General features: G+C 38.8%; 2 protein-coding genes across 2 annotated transcripts in view; both read left to right on the top strand.

Moving 5' to 3' along the window:
• The window catches only part of LOC143030569 (facilitated trehalose transporter Tret1-like), a 459285-nt gene that overhangs the window by 377395 nt on the left and 57074 nt on the right, over positions 1 to 24816 (top strand). The window lies entirely within an intron of this gene.
• The window catches only part of LOC143030998 (facilitated trehalose transporter Tret1-like), a 16437-nt gene continuing 2743 nt past the window's right edge, over positions 11123 to 24816 (top strand). Inside the window, exons 1-5 of the mRNA XM_076194320.1 lie at positions 11123 to 11215; positions 17049 to 17220; positions 18973 to 19367; positions 23176 to 23328; positions 24780 to 24816. The exon at positions 24780 to 24816 is cut by the window's right edge and continues 2743 nt beyond it. Of these exons, the coding sequence (XP_076050435.1) occupies positions 11138 to 11215; positions 17049 to 17220; positions 18973 to 19367; positions 23176 to 23328; positions 24780 to 24816 (835 nt within the window). The 5' untranslated portion in view covers positions 11123 to 11137. The remainder of the gene's footprint in view (positions 11216 to 17048; positions 17221 to 18972; positions 19368 to 23175; positions 23329 to 24779) is intronic.

The raw sequence follows: 24816 nt of genomic DNA, 5'->3' as shown, positions 1-24816 counted from the left end.
TAGACAAGAGAACATACATATCTTATATACAGATGAGAGAGGTAAAGTTAGGGAACATGGACAAGACATCTCATGTGACATCTATATTGTTACGCGGGTTATGTGGTAAATCGTCCGCTTTTACAATGTAAGGAAATAATCTATTAACTGCCAAGGTGGTTATGTAATCTGATGACCATAATTTCAATATCTCAAAAGGCCAATGGTCACCAGATTACATAACCACCTTGGCAGTTAATAAATTATTTCCTTACATTGTAAAAGCGGACGATTTACCACATAACCCGCGTAACAATATAGATGTCACATGAGATGTCTTGTCCATGTTCCCTAACTTTACCTCTCTCATCTGTATATAAGATATGTATGTTCTCTTGTCTATGTATTCCGCTTGAAGAGGATCACAGTAAGTGATCGAAATATACGGAAATTCGTTACTTCCTTCTTTTCTTAAATCCAAGTAATAGTGGGTTTTTAGTGCAATTACTAATGTGTAACGACATTACTGGACAGTATATATATATGTATATACATATATATATACATATATATATGTATATGTATATGTATGTATATATATGTATATATATATGTATATACATATATATATGTATATATATATGTATATATATATGTAAATACATGTATGTATATATATCATATACCAAATAAAAATATTTGTCTTCCGAAAAATTTCTTTTCCTGCGGCCAGCGACACTTGGGGCAAATCGGTTACATCGCCCGGTCGCCTGGCGATGTAACCGATGTAACCTGGCGTTCTGTATTTAGGACGCTTCTTTACCCGCGTCAAAGATGCCCGAGTCATCGAGGTTAAAGGTGCAGAGAAATCGTCATTTTTGGAAATGGATTACGCAGAAAAAAAAAAAAATTGACCAAAGCTTTTCTGAACGAAAACAAAAAACGAATGGGTGAATTGAGGCGTGAACATGCTTCGAGTTTTCCAAATTTATACGGCAATACCAATACATTTTCAGTGAGAGAATCAATAAAGTTGTTCCATCGAAAACTATTAACATTTAGTAAGAGATTGAAAGAAGATAAAAATTACAAATATGGCGACGAAATTTTTGAGTCTCTCGAAGTATTTGATGGGGAAATTTCACAAGAGAGTTTGTGTGCGTTTGAAAAGCATTACTTCGCAGGGTACAAAAGTTTTACGAAAAAGGGTGGTAAATCGGATCACACAGATTATCAAAAGTATTATCTTGAAAGAACTTTTAAAGCCCAGAGGCGAATAGATCGAGTTAACAAGTACGTTATTAAAAAAGTAAGAGATCAAATTAGTAAAAGCACTGACACGAAAGTGGAAGAAAACGTCAACGTAATTCAAGAAGCGAAAGATTTAATGATTAAGAAACGTATTGAAGACAAGAAAGAACGACTAAAGAAAATTGAAATGGTTCGTATTCAAAAAGAGGACCGTAAAAAAGCCGAGGAAGAGGAACGAACAAGGAAGAAGGAGGCCAGAAAGGAACGGAGAGAGGCTAAAGCAAAAGCTTTAGCGGTTCGCAAAGTTTTGAAACAAGAAAAGCAAGCTAAAAAAAAGTTATTGCTTAGGGGAAAAAAGGAATTAAAAAAATCCAAAGGGGGTATTTTAAATGGGGGTTTAACATCAGCACAAACCGCCTATATAGATGACTTGCGAGAACAACGTAACAAACTCAATAAAAAAAAAAAAATTGTGGAGTCGTTAGAGAGGTTATCCACGGTTTACATAGGATCTTTACGAGAGACTGATAAGAAAGGGGTTCCACTTCATTCAATCGGTGAAATTGGAACATTCAGATGTAAGTTTTGTCAAGCGTTACTATGGGAAAAAGAACGTAGAACCATATGTTGTAATGTGGGACAAACACCAATGTTTTTAGCGACGAAACTCAACGGCGATCTTGAGGCTTTATATAACGGAACGTCCCCTTTATCGAATCGCTTTCTAAAGAATTTAGTCGGATTTAACACGTTATTTTCCTTTACGTCATTTAAAACCTCAGGAACACTTCAAAACAAGCAAGAAAGTTCGTTATGTTACAAGATTCAAGGAAAAGTGTATCATAAAATCGGAATTCTAAAACCAGAATTAATTGCTGGTAAAGAAAAGCCGTTCTGGAAGTCTGATAATTCATTTTTGGATCTTTACTTCTACCACGATAAGAAACAACAATTAAAGTTACGTATTCAGAGGATGTGCAATTTTTTTTACCCACACAAAGATAAATTACAGAAAGAGAGTAAAAAGCGTCGAGAAAGAGAGGAAAATGAAGTTGTGAAAAACGAAACTATAATAAGTCAATTGTATGATTATTTAGTGGTTAACAATATATGTCTCTCGGGCATGCTCAAAGAGACCGATAAAATTCCTGAAATGTCCATAACGCTAAAAACAGCCGAAGGCATCAATACGAGAGAGCATAAAGGGGTTTACCATTTACCCACGTCTTCCTCGCAAGTTGGAGGGATAGTTGATTTGAGTCCAGACAAAGACCCCCTTCAGATAATAATAAGTTCCCCTGCAGCGAACACGAAATTTCCTAACAAAATATTGGACCATAACAATTATTTTTATGACATATTCCAGTATCCTTTACTCATTCCCAACGGCGACATAGGGTACTCTTACAAAATGACCAAAAAATGTCAACCTGGGAAAAAAGAGGGGAAATATAACCGACTTTCACCAGCTATGTTTTATTCATCACTTTACATGGAAAGAGAAGGCGTTTTCAACTACATAACCAAAGGTAGAAGGCTGTTTCAGCAATTTGCAGTAGACAATTTCGTGAAGGTTGAATCTAACAAATTGTCGTTTCTGGAACTTCATCAGAATCAAATACGCAAAGAGAGGGCGGACATATTGAACGTTACGAACAAGAATGACATTGGACAAAGAGTCGTGTTGCCTCCCAACTTTGTTGGTGGACCTCGATACATGAAGCAACGACAACAAGACGCTCTCGCATACGTCTCTTAATATGGCTCTCCAGACTATTTCATAACTTTTACTATGAATCCAAATTGGAGTGAGTTACGCGAGGGGATGAACAAAACAGGTTCCACTGAAACAAAATCGTGTGACCGCCCCGATTTAGTAAGTAGGATATTTAAGTTGAAAGTTGATAGCCTAATAGAAGATTTGACACACAAACATATTTTTGGTCATGTTAAAGCATATCTGTATAGCATAGAGTGGCAAAAACGTGGACTTCCTCACGTGCACGTATTGTTGTGGATGGAAGAACGCGTAAGCGCGGATACAGTTTCTCAATTGATCTCAGCAGAAATTCCCGACAAGGAAAAAGAACCAAGATTTTACGATGTTGTCACAAAGTGTATGATTCATGGGCCATGTAAAGGCTACGATGAATCACACCTTTGTTGTCAGGGCAAACATTCGAGAGCACAAAAATGTGGAAAAGGTTTCCCTAAGACTTGCAGAAATGATTTATTGTTTGGAAACAATGGATACCCAGAATACAAAAGAAGATCGGTTGGAGAAGGAGGTAATTCTTTCGAAATAAAAATTAAAAGTGAGAAAAAAACTATAGACAATTCATGGGTGGTGCCATATAACGCGTATTTGTGTTTGAAGTATAATGCTCATATAAACGTTGAATGCTCAAACTCAATCAAATGCATCGCTTACGTTACTAAATACGTGAACAAGGGTTGCGATCGCATTCTTTTCACTAAAACGTCCGACAACGGAGATGTAAACGAGGTTAAAAATTATCAAGAAGCAAGATTTGTAAATGCTAACGAAGCTACTTGGAAAATATTCAAATTCGGTATTCATAAAAATTATCCTCCTGTGACAACACTCGATTTACATTTGGAAGGAGAAAATGGGGTGTTTTACACTGATAACACGTCAGAAGAAGAGATGACGAAGAAAACGAATAAAGACATGCAATTGACTGCGTTTTTCAAATTGTGTTCAAATAATAGCTTCGCTGCCGATCTACACTACCACGAGGTGCCGCGCCATTTCATTTACAACGCCAACACTTCAAGTTGGGAAGAACGAAAAGGCCGTACCTTCTCGCTGGGGCGTATTCGTGCGGTGACCACCAAGACAGTAGAGTTGTTTTACTTGAGGCTCCTGCTTACGCATAAACCAGGTCCTACGTCATACGAAGATCTTCGCACAATTGACGGTAAAATGTATCCCTCTAGTAGAGAAGCTGTCAAAGCTTTGGGTCTCTTAGCTGATGAAGAAAGATGGAAAAATACAATTTTGGTGATAATCAACCACACGAACGATAGGAAACAACTTCGAGAGACATATGCAAGCATATTGGTATTTTCGGATCTTGAAAATCAATCAGGGATCTGGGAAGAAACCAAAGATTTGTTCGCCAGTGACTATCTGCACATCAACAACTTAACTGAATACAACGATGAAATATATTTGGACGCATTAGATGACATTCAAAAACACGTGTGGAATTGTGGAGGGGGAAGCATCACTGAATATGGGTTGCCTCCTTCGAGGGGCGGGGAAAAGACTTCAAATGTCGTTCGAAGAGAGAGGTCTTATAACAAAGAAAAGTTGAAGGAGGAAGTTGCACAGAAAGAATTACTTTTGAACGATAAACAAAAACAAGTGTACGATGCAGTGATGTACCGAGTGCATTTTGGACATCGGTACAAGAACAATGGAATCTTTGTGAATGCTGCAGGGGGCACTGGTAAATCCTTCGTTTTGAACATGTTGTTGGACTCGGTACGTTCTCAGGGCAAGATAGCTTTGGCGGTAGCCTCTTCGGGTATTGCAGCTACAGTTCTTAAGGGAGGAAGAACTGCTCATAACATATTCAAGATTCCGCTAATGGAATATTACGAAGTCAGGCCATGTAGCATTAAGAAAAACTCAGAACTTGCAAAGTTATTAGAATTAACATCTTTGATCGTGTGGGATGAGGTAGTGATGGCAAATAAAAACACGTTGACCGCACTTGATATTACGTTACGAGATGTTCTCGAGAACGAAAAGTTTATGGGAGGTAAGGTGTTTGTTTGCGCAGGGGATTTCAGACAAATTCTCCCTGTTATCCGAGGCGGTGGAAAGAACGAGGAACTCGAACATTGCATCAAGTCAAGTTATATGTGGAACGATCTGACAAAGTTAGAGTTGACAGAAAATGTACGTCTGAAGAAGGATGACACAAAAAACATTCTATTTGCTCAGAAATTATTACAATTGGGATCTCAAAGTGAGGGTCCCGTTGAATTCGACGAAGACTTTGGTGTAAGAGTCAAATCTCGCCAAGAGTTGGTTGATAAAGTTTATGATGACATAGAAAATAACCACCTGAACGCGTCGTATTTTGAAAAACGAGCTATAGTATCACCTACGAATTGTCGACAATATCAATCAGATGATTCACGAGAAACTAAAAGAAAAGGAAGTCGTTTACAATAGTGTTGATGTTGCAGTCGAAGAAGGAACGGATATACAGACTTCAGATTTCAACGCCATGACAAGCCTATCCCTTCCGCCTCGTCAGCTTAGGGTAAAGGTAGGGAGTGTGCTAATGATCATTTGAAACATTTGCCCACCGAAGCTATGCAACGGGACAAGAATCATAGTGACAAACTTGAAAAAGAATGTTTTAGTCGGGAAAATATTAGGTGGAAGTTACCGCGGAGAGCAAGTGATGATACCTAGAATCACGTTAGAGGCTCAAGATACTCCAGTTCATTTCAAGCGTAAGCAATTTCCGGTCAAACTAAGCTATGCTATGACGAGAAATAAGAGTCAAGGACAAACGTTTGAACGTTGCGGGCTACTTCTGGATTCAGTACAGTGTTTCGCTCACGGACAACTGTACGTGGCGTGTTCAAGAGTAACGAGCTGGGATTCGTTATTTCATTATACCGGCTGGCACAATGTAAATGGAGAATATAAAATAAGGCCTGCGAACAACTGTGTATATAAAGAACTTTTTGTTGAGGCTACGCCCAGTCCTCAAGTAGAACCACCGGCCGTCGTTGCTAGCGGTGAAACTTCTGCGATCGCCGAAGAAGAACCAGAGTTTGGAATCAGAGAAATCCCAAAGGAAATTTATAACATCTCAGAAGAAGACGCCGTAAAGATAATTCTCCCAGACTTTGTTTTCAATGATGACAAGGATAACGACCCAGATGAAAGCGATTCCGAAACTGTTACTTTGAAAAAAGAAATGAAGGACATCATATCAGTACTCAAAAAATTACCTAAAAACCAGGAAAAGTTCATCGAGGAGATCAAGGATGTTGTCAAGCGGCAAAGCGACGATGAAGACAGTACCACGTCTCCACCACGGAAAAAGATAAAAGTTAATGATAGTTTTGTAGTCGCTGATGAGAAATAAAAATAACAATATAATTCAAGTGCTTTATTTTCATGCAAAGTGGGCGTAGCCCAGGGCGCGCAGCGCCCGCGCCGCAGGCCAAGCATAAACCTTGGGAACTCATTGTCTAACTGACTCTCGAGATTGGGGAGGGCGCTTACTACACCCATTAACCACCCGTTTCACCGTGCGCTACTGCCAAAGAGATTATCTGATTGATGTCGCTATCCAATAGCGAATTTCTCGAATGGTTACGTTGGCGACATGCGTGAAGGGAATCGAACCGGCCCTTACAACTCCCACTTGATGCAGCGGCCTTGGTGGTGAAACGGGTGGTCAATGGGTGTAGTAAGCGCCCTCCCCAATCTCGAGAGTCAGTTAGACAACGAGTTCCCAAGGTTTTATGCTGTTTAGTGGTCGAGAGGTCTAAGGCGTGAGTGCGTCTTGGGAGTTTACTTCCAAGCGCATCGGGTTCGAGTCCCGTGCGCTACTGCCAAAGAGATTATCTGATTGATGTCGCTGTCCAATAGCGAATTTCTCGAATGGTTACGTTGGCGACATGCGTGAAGGGATTCGAACCGGCCCTTACAACTCCCACTTGATGCAGCGGCCTTGGTGGTGAAACGGGTGGTCAATGGGTGTAGTAAGCGCCCTCCCCAATCTCGAGAGTCAGTTAGACAACGAGTTCCCAAGGTTTTATGCTGTTTAGTGGTCGAGAGGTCTAAGGCGTGAGTGCGTCTTGGGAGTTTACTTCCAAGCGCATCGGGTTCGAGTCCCGTGCGCTACTGCCAAAGAGATTATCTGATTGATGTCGCTGTCCAATAGCGAATTTCTCGAATGGTTACGTTGGCGACATACGTGAAGGGATTCGAACCGGCCCTTACAACTCCCACTTGATGCAGCGGCCTTGGTGGTGAAACGGGTGGTCAATGGGTGTAGTAAGCGCCCTCCCCAATCTCGAGAGTCAGTTAGACAACGAGTTCCCAAGGTTTTATGCTGTTTAGTGGTCGAGAGGTCTAAGGCGTGAGTGCGTCTTGGGAGTTTACTTCCAAGCGCATCGGGTTCGAGTCCCGTGCGCTACTGCCAAAGAGATTATCTGATTGATGTCGCTGTCCAATAGCGAATTTCTCGAATGGTTACGTTGGCGACATGCGTGAAGGGATTCGAACCGGCCCTTACAACTCCCACTTGATGCAGCGGCCTTGGTGGTGAAACGGGTGGTCAATGGGTGTAGTAAGCGCCCTCCCCAATCTCGAGAGTCAGTTAGACAATGAGTTCCCAAGGTTTTATGCTGTTTAGTGGTCGAGAGGTCTAGGGCGTGAGTGCGTCTTGGGAGTTTACTTCCAAGCGCATCGGGTTCGAGTCCCGTGCGCTACTGCTAAAGAGATTATCTGATATATATATATATATATATATATATATATATATATATATATATATATATATATATATATATATATATATATATGATGTAAGCGGAATAGGAAACACAGGAGTCTTAGTCTTGAGTTTATTCCTGACTAGTTTCGCAGGTATGCTTTTTCAAAGCATACCTGCGAAACTAGTCAGGAATAAACTCAAGACTAAGACTCCTGTGTTTCCTATTCCGCTTACATCAACTTGTCAGAATGTCTCAACATATATATATATATATATGTATATATATATGTATATGTATATATATATATGTATATATGTATTTATATGTATATACATATATGTATATATATATATATATATGTTATATATATGTATATATATATATATATATATATATGTATTTATATGTATATACATATATGTATATATATATATGTTTATATATATATATACGGAATATCCCCGCTATCGGAGAAAAGAAAGGTACTTGAAGATATATATATACTGCGATCACTAACTGTGATCCTCTTCAGCATGTTTTTACAGAGGGTAGGCTAACTTAACTATACTAAGGGGAGATACATGAAGGGGACATTGAGAAGTATGCATACTAGTGCGTTATCCGTTTGAGCGCAAGTCGTGACGACTCCAAGGTCAAACTGACCCCGGGTCAAATGTTTGCGCGACAGTAGGTAGGTTCAGGTCAGGGCGGACAACTTGACGGGTGATATTGTTGACGGCTAAACTGATGGTGATGTCGGGGGACCGCTGTCCTTTTGAAGTATTGAAATTAGGTAGTTGTTTGATCAGGGAGGACTCAATAATTTTTCTTCTGTAGTTACAGTGTGACTTGTAAATGAAATCAGCCTTGTTCCATTCCATTCGGTGATTTACAGCGGTATGGAGGAATACTGGTGAATTTCCCGGGGGGTATTTCATTGAATTTTTATGTTCCTTGATATAGACCATGGACTAAAATCTACTGTTTCCAAATTTGCTGATGATACAAAACTGTGCGGAATGGCAAAGGACAACTTAAACCAATTAGATATTCAAGAAGATTTAGATAAATTACAGCAATGGTCTGAAAAGTGGCTAATGAAATTTAACACAAGTAAATGCAAGGTAATGCACATAGGTAAAAACAAGAGTAAGTACGATTACAAGTTATTTGGAAATTCGTTAACAAAAGTGGATAGTGAAAAAGATCTCGGCGTAATTATCAGTAACGACCTCAAATCATCCAAGCAGTGTATTTCAGCCTCTGAGAAAGCAAACAAGATTCTAGGACTGATTGCGCGACCTTTTGATTTCAAAAGTCCATCACTCATTAACAAGCTATATAAATCATTAGTTCGTCCACATTTGGAATATGCTGTTTCTGTACGGTCACCGAATCTCATTAAAGACATTGACAGATTGGAAAAAGTACAACGGCGAGCCATAAAACTGATCCCAAATATAAAAAATAAATCATACGAAAATCGACTAAAACATATGAATCTGTTTTCCCTAAAAAAGCGTACACTCAGAGGTGACTTGATACAGGTCTTTAAAATTCTAAAGGGAATTGACAACATCAAAAGTGACAAAATTTTCACATTGAATGAAAATCAGACAAGAAACAATAGTCTCAAACTGTCCGGAAATAGATTCGATTTGGAAGTAGGTAGAAACAACTTTGTCAGCCGTGTAGTTAATGAATGGAATAAACTTCTTGCACAAAAAGTGCAATGTAGTTCAGTTCGAAGCTTTAAGAATCATTTAGATGAAGACCTAAGCAAGATGCTGTAATGATTATAATTTATTCTATATTATTTGTTTTTGTTTTGTTATCATTTGTCCGCGGAGGAAATGAATACAATAAATAATAAAATAGCATAAAATACAACAAAGTGACATAAAGTACAATAAAACAATGCAATAAAATGAAATGAAATAAAATGGCACTTTTGCGATAATTGAACGTGTATTACGCACTTGTGAGCAAAGGAAAAAAATTAAAACTTGATCACCCACACTGTGACTTTTGTTCACCTTGTCCACTCTCGCTCCCGTAGTTTGAAAGGAGGCCAATTTAAGCTACGTCTTTGTTGGTGTTTTTAGCGCCCAGGTATATAGGGTTTTGTTATCATTTGTCTGTTTGATTTTCATTTATTATTAGTTATATGTCAATTTATCATTATTTACTATTTACCTGTTTGCTTATTATTTAACTATACCTATGCATTTATTTATGTATTTTATTTGTTATTCACATTATTGTAGTTTTTGTTTATCATTTTATTACTATTATGATTTTTTTTCGCATCCGACCTAGATATGGACCAAAAGGTCTCCTGTTGGCATGCTCCGCCTTTGTAATCCTTTGTAATCCTTTGTGGGAAGGTCCCTTCCCGCTTGGCCCCAATATTCTTTAGAGGAGTCTCGGCATGGAATTCTATAGACGCCTGGGCTGCTAATATCTTTAGACCTTTAGTGGACATTTATAATTTTTTAATGCTGTTAGGGTAATTTATATATATATATATATATATATATATATATATATATATATAAATATATATATATAATGAGTAGTTTTTATCGAATGTGTTCGAATGTGAGCGAGGTTTTCTTTGTCAAACATCTTGTTTATATCGTTCTTTTATTCCTCTTTTAATTAAGAAGGTGCATTTGTCTTCAGATCCCAGTGAGTGGTATTTGGTCTCCAGTACGGGCCTAAGATCTCTCTTTGCCGCCGCCTTTGACTGTCATTTATCTAACTTTCACAGTAGAGAAGCTTACATACATCCAGTGATTACTTCCCTTCTCCTGCCTGCCTCTACCAGGAGGTACAAACAAACAGTCGTCTAACATTTCTTACTCAAAATATTTACGCGAGGACCCAAGAAACGTTGCTGACTACTGTGGGGCCGCAGGTTTACAGTCATTGAAATTGATTGCATAAGAAAAAAAAAAAAAACGTAGTCTTGCCATCAATCCCATATCAGCATCATGTAAATAAAGGGTCGCCTATAACAGTACGTGTGTTAAACGTAGTTTAAGCGAAACACGGTGTATTTGCCCAACAGACGAAACTGGCTAATCCCAGTTACTTTATCAAATGGCATCCTCTTCCGCATTTACTCAACTCACACTTGCACTGAGTGAAAGCAGAGACTTCCATCTGAGCTGTATCATCCATATACCCGTTCACAACCTCTCACCACACGACCCTATTTCTTTCTCTCTACTCTACTTAAAAATAATTATTTCTCGTGGAGAACGGGGTATCAATATTAATCCTAGAGTCTCTGATGGAACTGGATTTCAGCCTTTGTTATTATTCATACGACAGTTGAAATAATGACCTCACGAAATTAGTTTGATTTATTCCGGGCATGTGCCAGCTGGGACTCGCATGAATGTCTTGGCAGTCCAATTTCAGCCGCCGCGCCATCAGCATGAGGTGCCTTGATACCACTCCGGACGACCGAAGACAGGTGAGAGGGAGACATTCTCGCCAAGTTCAGTGACTTCTTAGTGAATAATAAATTTGGTCCTTTTTGTCCGCATGAGAACGGATCATTACGTAACGTTCTAGGCATGCTTTTCTTTCGCGTTTGTTGATTGTCCAACGACATAGCGCAAAGAAAATTTGGAAGTGTTGGAATAACAACCATCTTCTTGAATTTTTCTTAAATAATGTGCGTAAAAGAATAAGGAAGAGGTAAGAGTATAAAAGTATATTGTGAAACTGTGAGAAAAATCATAGGTCATTACTTGAGGGGTGAGGTTTTAAACATCTGAGTTTTGAAACATGAATTTTCATGTTGTCACCAGCATAGATTAGCTTTAGTAAAGCAGCAGAAGATTTCTTTGGAATGTAGGAAAGGAAATATTGTCAAATTCAGTCGTATTGGTTAGAAAAAAAAATAGAAATATGATTATCAAGAGCCTGACCTCTAAAATATCACAGCAGATTCAGTAAATTTATCTGTAAATGTTATTTGTGTATCAGAAATCACAAGTGAAGCCATAATATTCGCTTTATAAACAACGAGACGAGGAAAATCAACTGGGGAAGATGGTGTATCGTATTGTAGATTACCTCACCTACAGTATATACTCAGTGTATACATTCATGGTCCAGTGCTATAGCAATTTTATTTCACAATAGAGGGGACCAGAAAGATCATATCAATTTATCGACAATTTAGTTTGTGATCAAACGTATACAATGTTTTTATTCTTTTTTACAAATAAAGCAAATTTTTAGATGAGAATCAACCAAGAGAACAGGCAAGCTTCATAAACAGATATTCCACTACAGATTGTTAAAAGTTGCCACGAAAGAAGACCAGGCAGAAGATAGAGACTATTCAGAGATTTTTTGCAGGTGAAGCCGCACGACTTGTGAAAGAGGTTGGGAAAGCCTTTTACTCACCGGTGGATTTCAGATGGCTCAATGGTGGAATTATTGATGAATTAGTTGACTGACTGACTGATTGATAATCAACTGATTGATTGACTAATTGACTGATTGGTTGATTTACCTTTTTTCTCATATCAAAACTGGTTTTGTGGAGATGTTATGAATGATGCAAGGATATAATATTTCGGAGAACAAACACTTTAATTAAACATCCATGTTTTCAACATAAGATGTCATACTATAGTTGGTGCCCAAGCAGGTGTCAGAAAGGAGTATGACTAATAACAGAATAAAAAGAGAAGAAAAGGAGTAGATATAGAGGCTTTCAGGAACGTAAAGAGAGTACCTCAGTGTTGAGGGAGAGGGAGAGGAAGAAGAAGGAGAAAAGAAGTATGAGAATGAAGAAGGCAGAAAAGGAGTATCATTGTTTCAACTGTGTGTAGAAAGGAATGGAGAGAAGTGTCATCAACTATGAAATTGAGATAGAAGATATAGGGATTTGTGACTACATATGGCCGTGGTAATGAGAAAAGTGAAGAGGATAGGGAAGCATTTTAGATTTATCTTGATGTGTGTAGAGAATTTTGGGACAAAATCTTTATGCCAGAGTAGGAGAATAGTAGGAAGGAGTCGTAACGAAGAGAGGATGTTAAGGCTGTGTATTGATGGGGAAAATTATGATCATAACTCTGACAAAGATACAGACATAGATATTCGTGGGCGAGATTGGTGGATGAGAGGATAATAGTGCTCAAAAGGAGGATTGGAGGAATTCTGGACGTGAATCTATCAAGAGGAAAGGGCAGTAGATAGTCAGATTATTATCTAATAAAATGAAACTTGAGAGTGAAGTGGAAAGGAGAAGAAAAGTGCTGAAGGTGAGCACAAAAGAAAAAAGGAAACAACACAAAATGAAACTGAGAGAAATATGGGATGAAGTGAAGGACATAAGAAAAATAGGAGTAGAAGAAGAATGGGTATGGTTCGAGGAGGAAGAGATGAAATGTAAGATGAAGATGGGAGGAAACAGAAGAAGAAGAAGCAAATGGTGCAATAGAGGTGAAGGCCGTGGTGGCAGAAAAGAAGCGAGCACATGATGATTGGCTGCAAAGAAATTGGGAACCACGTAAAACCTATATAGTAAATGTGAGGGAGACAAAGAAAACACAACGTGTTTGATGGAGAGTTTTGAGAGGAATAAAAGTATGTTTTGGAAGGAAGTAAAAAGAGTGACGGGGAGCAAGTCGGTTGGAATGGCGAAGGTAAATACTGTACATGAACATATGCTAAAGCAAGTGAAAGTGGTAAGAGGAAGATGCGCAGAGTGGTTCAGGGATTTGTTGACTGGTGGAGAGGAGGCTTTGATTGTGGCAATGGGGGATGCGAAGAAATTGACTGATGGGAGAGGAAAGTGATCGGTCTATAGGAAAAGAGGAAATAAAGTTCATTGAAACAAATAAAATTGGTAAGACAACTGAATTAGGCGAATATCGAGTGGAGTATCTGATGAAGGGAGGATTAACTCTATTGTAATGGCCAGCAAGATTACTTAATGTGGGCCTAAGGAAGAAAATATTCCAATAGACCAGAAAAGTACATGTATAGTTGTGGTATACAAAGGAAATGGAGGGGGATATTCATGCAACATTTTTAGGGAGGTCAGTCTGTCAAGAATAGTTGGTAAGAGGTATGAAAGGTTGTTAAGCGAGAGAATTAAAAGGGAACAGAGGAAGTAACTGAGGAAGAGCATTATGGTTATTATTTGAAGGGTGAGGTTTTACTTGATATCTGAATTCCTAATTGAATACACACTGCTCTGTAGGAAGCCAGATATACGATAAGTTTTTGGCAAAGGTTATGGATGTCATTTGGCCTTTGACAGATTTGGAGAAGGCGTATGACAAAATTGAGAGGGAAGTGTTATGGGATATGTTGCGGATGTGTAGGATAATGGGAAGTCTGCTGAGGGTGGTATTTTGTATTTTACTTTATTTGATTTTTTTTTTTTTTTTTTTTTTTACGTGGTTAGATCATAAGTGAGGGTAGAGAATGGAGAGCATGAGTTTTTTGGGGGTGAAATTGGGACTGCGTCAGGGTTGTATGATGTCACAATGGCATTTCATCGTATACCTATGTGGGTAGGGTGATACGGCAGGTAAACGCGAGGTTGCTAGGTAGGTGTTTAAAGTCAGTGAATAAAAGTGGAGGAAAGTAGGAGTTAAGCTATTGATGTTTAAGAATGACATTGCGTTTGTAATGAGAAAGAAGCTAAAAGTAAATGTGGGCAAAAGTAAAATGATGGAATGTACAAAAATCTTAGGGCGAGAGGCTGAAGGAAGTAGAAGTGGAAAGTTTTAAGTATTTGGGGTTACTTGGAGTTGGGAATGGAGGAATGCAGGTGAAAGTTAATAATAGCGTAAGAGAAACAAGTAAATATCTCAGGGAATGCGAATGTCATGAGAAGCAGGTATATGGAGGGTGAAAACAAGAACAGGACTGCGCTAAGGGGTGATTGTGCCTCGGGACTATATGGCTTAGTCTCTGAAGGAGACAGAAATGCACAACTTAAATATGTTTGAGATGGAGTGTTTAAGATGTACGGTTGGAGTTATGAGGGCGGATAGAATGAGAAATTTGGAGGTGAGGCGGAGAGCAAAGGGAAGGGTAGACAAGGAGATGAGAGATTGGGTTGATTAAGGAATGTTGAAATTATTTGAACATAATACTTGTTATAGCAATACCAAAGGAGCGGCAAAGAAAATATGTTGTATCTATGTCAGTAGTCGTTGAAGGATCATACAGAACTGCATAGTTTATCGAAATGCTGAGTTCTTTGGAGTTGATAATCAATCTCTGGTTGCAGCACTCAAGCTGCATGGCAAATCCAGAAGAATGACGCTCTACTAGGCTTTCATATGTAGAATCTCAGGGTTGATTCGTACACTCAGGAGTATGTTGCAGCAATCACTAACTATTCTGATGTGCTTGGTGCCCTGCACAATCCAGAAGAAATTGTCGGAGACCTTTAAATGTGAAACTCTGGAAGCTGCCTAGGAATGTGGTGGAAAACGTCCTAATCCAAGTACTGGAATGATATCACGCAAGACACAGGATGATATATGAATCATGCTGCCAAATTGTATGAGGACCTGAAACAATACGGAATTCTGAAGCGGGGCACTTGTGCGCTCTTGAGAAGAAATAAGGAGAAGTATGTTAGGGGGATCGTTAAGGATGTCAGAGGTCATCTCGATGTAGATACTTAAACCTACTTACCGATTCCCAAAGAAATTCTGCTGAAAATTTGTGACACTGGTAAGCACTGTACGGACAGCTGATTGGAAAATAGTGTACAGTCCGCTGGACTGATTGTTTGGAGGAGACGTATAGTGCTGACCCTCCAAGCGGCCAGTCTCCTTTAGCTGTTATTTGGGTGACGGTTGCCGGTACACTGATAGATGAAAGTCCGCCGTCTCTGAGGGAGGTTAGAGAGGCTGTGATTAAGCTGAAGAGTGGAAATGTAGATGATATCTGCAACGTAGGCGCGAGGTTACTGAAAACCGAAGGCAAAGCCTATTGACAGTCCGGTATCATTCCCTTTGACTGTAAGAATGGACTTTTCGTCTCTATCTGGAGGGGGAAAGAGGATCAACACGACTGCAACAATTACAAGGTGATTACCCATCAGTTGCTGGCGCGGGATTCCTCTTGTCTACTAAAGTTTCAGAGGCCCATCGTATTTCATCGCGTTGGAGAGATGAAGTCATAGAGGATGGTAATTGCAGGGGGATGGTTAAGGGGGGTGGTAATTGCAAGGAAGGATAGCTAGTAGATGTTAATTAAGAGTGTCCAGCATTATTTTGAATTTGGTCTGTGGGGACCCAACTACATTTCCTAACGTACCGACTGCTTAAAACTTATGCATTCAATAGGGCAGGAGTAGTCTATGCTTACAACCAACGAGCCAAAAAATGATTGTACCTACCTAGTGCTTCGTATTCTTGTGGAGCGAGCACCAACGTGAGTCTTACTCGTAGTAGGTGTTACTTGCAGCCCATGTTGATGATTCCATTAATTAAAGCGTTTAATTCAGTGCACCGTGTGGTGCTTTGTGATCTACGAATACACATCCATTAACAACATTAAAGTTGCTGAGTTTGTCTTTGTCGATGACGCAGAACTTCTTGCGGAGCCGTTGAAGGTTATGGTTGCAGCCCTGAAATCATTGTAAAGGATGACAAAACCGGTGGGACTACAGATATCTTGGGCCAACATTAAGGGCTTACATAATGATACAGTTCAAGACTAAGTGATTACATGATGGAACAATTCAAACTGTTCTTCCCTGGTAGTGTACATCTATTTTTTTTTTATATAATTTGCATGTTCAAGCAAAGCTTATGGCGTTGTCGATATTTATGCTGGAACAATAAAATCCAAGCCTTCATGTCACGAGTTTCTAGTACTGATATCCGACTTTGAGACATGGACACTTTATTCTAATTTGAAAAGTCACCTTGAAGTTCTTATTACCAAATGCCTTGGGAAAATTATGAAGTATCACTAATATTGCTAGCATATTTCTTAAAAGTCAACATCGGTTATATGGACATATGACATACTTCCCTGATATTGATCCCAATCATAGGGTTCTCTCTATAAAAATCAACCTTCATTTGAGCAGATGAAGGTGGTGCTTAGGGAACTCTTGGTTGATACAAATCGACCAATCCTGCGAAAAGCTTTTTGAAGTGGGAAAATTGGCTTCACGGGGGCATACTCGGAGAAACTGCCGAGAAAGGCGTCGGCCCCGTTGATGATTGATATGTTAATTGTGTGTGTGTGTGTGTGTGTGTGTGTGTGTGTGTGCTGTCCTTGTTATATGTATTTTTCTGCTGCAGGTTGCGTTTGCTATTACGGCTGCCGGCTGCATGCTGATAGGTGGAAACATCATGACGTGGCCGAATATCTTCGCTGACCTCATCGTGACCAACAATAATATCACAACTGCCAACGTCTCCACTCCTTCATACCCTCGGTTACTAATGACGGATTACGAAGTAGGCTGGCTAGGTAATCATCTATGTAACTCTCGTGGAAGTAATTACATTATTCTATGTAGTAATGCAATCAATTTGGTAACTAGAGAGGACCCCGGACATAAAAAAAAAAAAAAAAAGGCATGCGGAAAAAAGACACTCGTTTGAAATAGACTACATTGCTTTCGCTAACAAGGAAATGCCGAGTAGACAAGTAAGATAACCTGGTATTGGCCAGAATAAGAGAGAAATTGACATCTGGTATGAACAGGGTTAAAGCAAAGTATATAGGTCACTAATTTTTTTTTTCCATACAAAGAACTACAGGGGCAAAACCTGCATTTTTTCATTGTAAGATGTTTTGTCTCATAAGTATGACATGCAGGCTTGCCGAAATCTTTTGGATTTTTATTGACTAGGTGCCAGAATCCGGGTGAAGAATTAGAATAAAAAAGGGGTTTAGCACTTCTTATGGATGTAAGAATCCTTGGCTTGGTAGATTTTGAACGACTCACATACATACATACATACATACATACATACATACATACATACATACATACATACATACATACATACATACATACATACATACATATATACATACATACATACATGCAGGCATATATATATATATATATTTATATATATATATATATATATATGTATATATATATATATATATATATATATATATATATATATATATATATATATATATATATATATATATATATATATATTTATATGGAACAATATTTACCAAAACCTCACATCTTTCGTATTCACAACAATGTAGCTGTGCCTAATGGAAATATACATATATGTATACTGTATGTCAGGAAGTTGCCCTTGCTAGCGGCGCATAAGCAGCGTTGGCGCCTCCGAAGGTCCCCAGAGACCAAACACCTCAGGGCAGTCACCGACTCACTGCCCTGAGGTTATGCCCTGGTCTCATCGGGTCGGTCGGATAACGGGCCCTTGAGGTCCGACGACCCGTCGCGAGTCTCCTGAAACATCAGCATCTCCCAGCTGTGCTGAGCGTCTCCGAAGGGACAGAAAATGCGAGGGTCATAACCTGATCCCGGTTAATACTACAAGGGGCTATTGGGAGTTCACCAAGGACCGACGGCCTCGGGACTGAGGAAGCTATCTTCAGCCACCTCCAGAACCGAGACCTCGCCTCGCCTAGGACAGCCACCGTCTCCTCCTCTTTCCCCCGCTCCTCTCGCTGGCAAAAGCGAGCTTATTTCTCTGATTCGTAGGCGCCCAACTATATATAAACTAACAAATCCAGAGTTTGTCTTCAACCAGACCCACGTCCCCTACGTTCCTGACAATATATTTTGAAGAAAGAGTTAATGTTAGAAGTAACTACCCAATTTATAAACAAGATAAGAAATTGCTTGGGACCCTAAACTGCCGTTATCTCTCTTGTTGTACAGAATCCCTGAGGCCACGTGGGCGACACTACCTAACGCTGGCTGTCTCCGGCCTGGGTGGCGCCGCGACCTGACGCTGGCTGGCTGGCTGGCTGGCTGGCTGGCTGGCTGGTCTAAGGCAGCGTCAGGTCGCGTCGTTCACGTGGACTCAGGCAATCTGTACACCCTAAGCAAATGTCAACTTCTTGCCAGGGAGCTCCATAAATTAGGACCTTACTACTATGATGAACCCCCAAAGCAAGCTGAATCCAGCCGAGAGTTCCAAAATTCTTAGGTGCGATCCTTTCATTCCAAAGTCAATTCACCTATTAATCTTAGAAGTAAATGAACATTTTCTTTCACAGCTACTCTGCCCATCATCACATGCATCCCTTGCATCCTACTCTGTGGATTCATCGTCCAGTTAGTCGGACTCAAAGGCTCCGTGGTAGTAGGCGTCGTGTTGTCCATTGCCTCCTGGTTGCTGATGGGCCTCACCTCATCTAAAACGGCACTCTTCATAGGCCGGGCCATTTCTGGGGCGCCCTATGCCATTATAGTGACGACGATACAGCCATTGGTCAGCGAGCTTGTGTCTCCTAATATACGAGGGGTCGCTGCAAGTATTCCGAGGTTTATGTCAATCCTGGGAAGTCTAGAAGTCAATGTGGCTGATATCTTCCTGTCCTGGGACTACACAACGCTTTTCTGCGCTCTGCCATTTGTAGCTCAATTAATACTTCTCATATTCGTGCCTGAGGTACGTAGTATTGACACTCTATGTAATTTATATATTTGCCCGTGTGTATGTACTGGATATGTGCGCGTGGATGTGCGTGTGTTGGTCGTGATCATTTCAATTTTTTATATTCTTTTCCCACGAGATATTTCCTCTCTCCATGAACATATATTGCCATTTATAATTACCGGGTGGAATTTTCCTTATTCACAAATTTTTCCTCTTTGGGAAATTTGTATAGTTGTGTCATTTCACCCATTTATTTCAATGGTATTTGGTAGCTCCAGTCAGCGCCCATTCTTCATAAAATCTCATGGTTAAGGTTACATGTATTTTCTCTCGTTTGACGATGTCTTCCTTTCGTGGATCAATATCATTGTTGGATATTCAAGACTCTGTTTAAAGAACTGCACTATAAACAGTTTTATCTTAAGCTCATTTGTATAGATAGAAATAGCTTTGAATTTTCAAGTGTCCATCCGGTTTGATTTTTCTTTTATGTGTACACCCAAAGATGTATAAATTATCTTTGGTGTAACCTATTTCTCCATTGCATGATCCTCATCATGTGTTCTATCTTTCATTTGAGGTGTTGAAATGGAAGGAACTCTAAACTGTATCATACTACATTTGTCCCTTCTTTGCACTGTTCCCTTAAACCTACCCTTTCCCACTTCTGTGATTCTACCTCTTTTGGATTCTCATGTGGCGGTGATGTGTGTGTGGGGAGGGGGTTGAGAATTCTGCCACCGTATTTTCCATGTGTATTATAAAAGGCGGCTAAGTGGGATGGAGTGATAATACTAGGGACAGATAATGATAAATAATAAACAAACAGATGAATAGTAATAAAACAGATAGATAACGATAAAAAGATAATACCAATAGATGAAAAATAAAATAGATTTAATGGCAGGCATTACAGCACATTGCTTAGGTGTTCATCTAAATGAATCTTAAAACTTCCATTCATAAAATCAAATAGAATAAATGGCAGGCATCACAACATATTGCTTAGGTGTTCATCTCAATTAATTTTAAAACTTCCATTAATTTACTACACGGTTAGCGGAATTGTTCCTAACTACTTCTAGATTAAAGCTACTACATAACAGTTTGAGACCATTAATTCTAGTCTGATTCGTATTCAGTGAGAAAATTTCGCAATTTTTGATGTTGGCAATTCCCTTTAGAATCTTAAAGACTTGTATCAAATCACCCCCGAGCCTACTTTTATTATTGTCATTATGATTATTATCATTATTATCATTATTATTATTATTTTTTTTTTTAGAAAAATCGATTCATATGGTTTAGTCTATTTTCGTATTATTTATTTCTGATATTTGGAATCAGTTTTATGGCTTGTCGTTGTACTTTTTCTAATCTGCCAATGTAAAGTTGAGATTCGGTGAAAAAACGGATACAGCATATTCCAAATCTAGACAAACTAATGATTTATATAGCTTGCTAATGACAGATGGATTTTCAAAATCAAAAGATCGCGCAGTCAGTCCTAGAATCTTATTTGCTTTTTCTGAAGAGGAAATAAATTGCTTAGATGATTTGAGATCATTACTGATAATTGTGCCGAGATTCTTTTCACTATCCCTTTTTGTTAAGGAATTTCCAAATAACCTGTAATCGCACTTACTGTTATTTTTACCTATATGCATAACATTACATTTACTTGTGTTAAATTTCATTGGCCACTTTTCAGGCAATTGCTCTAGTTTATCTAAATCTTCTTGAATATCTAATTGGTTCAGGTGATCATTTGCCATTCCGCACATTTTTTGTATGATCAGCATACTTTGAGACAATTGATTTAAGGTCTATACCATTTATGAATACTATGAATAGAAGTGGCCCAAGAACGAAACACTGAGGAACTTCACTTTTTCCACCTAGAAGTTTGGCATATAGAAAAACTCCCTATTTACGTTGAACAAATCACGATAGTCCATTCCAATAAGAAATTACACTCGATTTCTGCCATGCAGCTCGGTACAGTTGGTAGTACTGCAGACTCCTGCTCCACAGAGGCACCAGCGATACGCAAATTTCTCACCTCCTTCAGATAATATTGTATTTCTCCACTTTGTTTATAACATAAGAAATTTTGGTTTCAATTACTGGAAAGAGCAGTCATTCTACAACTATAACAAAATTTTCAAAACACTATAGGGTAAGAAACTAAGTAATTATGTAGAGTTGAAATCAAGGAGAAACATTTTTGTTTTACACACATCTTTATTTATAATCGATATCTACAGCAATGATAACAAATGTAGAACCAAACTCGTGTTCTCCTACATAAACAACTCTTGAACACGAGGGTACACTGTACATTCAGATTTCACATAGAAATGTATAAGAAAATGAAAATTAAGGATTTTTATCAACATTTTGTGTCATGACGCTCGTGGCGAAAGGAAGGGAGAGAGAGAGAGGGGCATGGTAGTTGCTGACTCCTTCTCCCCTCCTCCTCCTCTTCCTCCTCCTCCTCCTCCTCCTTTTCTTCCTCATACTCCTTGTTCCAACTTATTCATCATTTAATCTATTATGAGAAAGTATTTGTTTTCCATCATTTCTAATCGGAATGGAGTATAGTCCAGCTTTAATAGGCTACCACTAATTCCGTGTGAAGCTAATTTAGCAGATAGTCTTTCGTGCGGGACAGGTTGGTCACGTAAAAACGTTTCCGTCTGAACCCATGCTGGATCTCGTTTATCAAATAGTTACTTTCTAAACAGTCTTCGATAAGATCAAGTTTATAGGCCAACTCATTAGTTTCTTTTCGTCGCCCTTTTTAGATATGGGGGTAACGTTAGCTAACTTCCATTCTTTTGATACATCTCTGGATATGTGTTTTTTTTTTATAATTTCTAATGGAACAACAATCTCGTTTTTCATTTCCTACAAGATTTTTGGATGCCAATCGTTATGCTCTGGTGTTTTATCAACTTTGAATTTTTCTATACATCTTTTAATATTTTCTTTTGTTATATTTACAGTAGTGAGTGAGTTTCCCCTTGACTTATCACAGGCTTCAGTTAGGACTTCACTCTGAGGTACTTCATTAACGAATAATGAACTAAAATAGTTGTTTAGAATATGATATCCTATTATTCACAAATGTTCTTCAAAAAGTATATTCACTCCAGCAGACTCGGTTTAATTAACTCCTACTTTCTACTCCAGCCCATGAATCTAGTACGCCAGTTGTTCTCTACATTCTTTAGTATTCAATTTGAGATACCATCAGATTTAGCAATATTTAGTTTATTGAGCAGATTTTGTACTTCTCGAACTTCCACAGTGATATTATTCAACGCTGTTTCCAGCTATCCTCTCCTCTTCTTCAGAATCATTTATCTTGGTAAATATAATCTGGAGAAATTCATTATGTCAGATTGATTCGTAAGCATGTTCACATAATATTGTATAAAATCTTGTAGTTGCTGATTCTTTCCCTCTGTCTAAATTTACGATTATCATATTCATCGACCAACGTTGGTTAATATCTACACATGTGTGTTACACCTATTTCAAGGTCTCTTAAATTATCTTCTGATTCTTATGTATTCAATGCCTGTTTCCTTGAAATAATTTTTAGATTTATTGGTGTGTGTGTATGTGTGTGTGTGTGTGTGTGTGTGTGTGTGTGTGTGTGTGTGTGTGTGTGTGTGTGTGTGTGTGTGTGAGAGAGAGAGAGAGAGAGAGAGAGAGAGAGAGAGAGAGAGAGAGAGAGAGAGAGAGAGAGAGAGAGAGAGAGAGAGAGAGAGAGAGGAAAACGTATACCCTAAACTGAATATTTTCTCCCCAGTCCCCGTACTGGTTGGTTAAAAAGGGACGGAAGGATGCTGCCGTCTCCGCTCTGAAATCGCTTTATCCCTCTGCTGACGATGTGGAAGATCACTTTCAGGAAGTAAAAAAATGCGTCTCCCTGAGCAGTGAAAAACCAGGAGTCAGAGAACAGGTAAGGATCCTTATATACATACAACTGTTCACTCCTGTGTGTGTGTGTGTGTGTGTGTGTGTGTGTGTGTGGTATAAAAATAAAGGACACGGCAAATAACACTGATATAAGAAGGTGAGGAAAAGGTATGTTTGGATTGACATATATCTGTTGTTGTAGAGGTATGGATATGCGAGGAGAAATAAAGGAAGTACTTTAGAGCCTGTTCCTCTTCACTTGGCGGAAGTTTATTAGACATAGAAACTTTATCAATCGCTGGAGTATCAATCTATGCAAAATTTACACGAACTTGAAAATGAAAATCGGAAATTATGGAAAACTGGTCTTCAGTGAGATATGCGGATTACAAATGAAGGGTTTTGTAATATTAGCGTAGAAAACCGCATCTCTGTTTAGAGGAACGTAAAACGATACAAATAGTTAGAAACAGAATGTAGGAATGCCATAAAGTCACCTGGTGCGAGCCAGGATGATACATAAGTTTTCAAAATGGAGGTTATGTTATTTGACTGACAGTTTTTACAGAGAGAGTGCGAATGAACAAGTAGCCCAAGTTGTTTTCAGTGTGTCAGGTTCGTTAAAACAAAGTGGCATGCTACATCAGGCACTGTTTTCAGATTTGTGTAGTCAAACATGTAAAATGTATCTTTAGCTAGTTTAGGGAACAGGTAGTCTGGGGTCGTCAGATAAAGTTGAACAGGGCAAGTATCTGAAAAGTTGGAATGGATATTCATGGATAGCAGTCATGAGCATCGTGGACTTGTGAGCTAGAGCGTTATCTTGGTGGAGAGAGCACCCTTTTTTCAGTGTCCCATGCCCATTCCTCTTAATGTTCTCTCGTACCTAACTCAAGAAATAAACGTAGTAGAGGCCAGTGTCAGTGTGACTCTTTTACAGGCAATCCAGCAATACAATCTTGCATTAAAAAATCACCTTCTCGGCCGATGATATCATCGACTTGGTTCTCTGGATATATTAGATACTTGTACTGTTTCGACTGGTTGCAGGTGGCACACTAAGTTTTATCAAAGGTCACAAACTGCTGAAGACATCTCTTAGGATATAGATAAAGAAGAGCAATATTGCCCCTCTGATATATTCTACCAATTCAGTTTCTGATGATGTCAAAGGAACCTTAAGACACATCAAGCTAAAACTCTGGTCATTTGAAGTTCATTGCAAATCACTGCATAGGCACGTTTCTGTGAGATACCCAGCGTTGTGACGTCATTACATTTACATTATTTATCGACTTGTTTAAAAAATGTCCTTTATGATTACTGTCTGGCTGGAATGAAATATCTAGTAGCTTAATGTAATTACATATTGTGCAGAGGTCGCGACTAGTACACAGTTATGTCTTGTTCTAGTTGTTCCCTGTAAGGTTAGTTAAAACGTAAGTACTCAAGCAAATGTATTGTTTATAAATAGAAATGTCTCATGTATTTCAGATTCACCAAATGAGCCAGTCGAGCAATTACAAGCCTG

This window comes from Oratosquilla oratoria, chromosome 12 (assembly GCF_046742065.1).
Source record: "Oratosquilla oratoria isolate Oo_2021 chromosome 12, ASM4674206v1, whole genome shotgun sequence".
NCBI classification, from domain to species: domain Eukaryota; kingdom Metazoa; phylum Arthropoda; class Malacostraca; order Stomatopoda; family Squillidae; genus Oratosquilla; species Oratosquilla oratoria.
The sequence above is the reverse complement of the archived record's forward strand: the minus strand, read 5'-3'. Positions and strand labels throughout refer to the sequence as shown.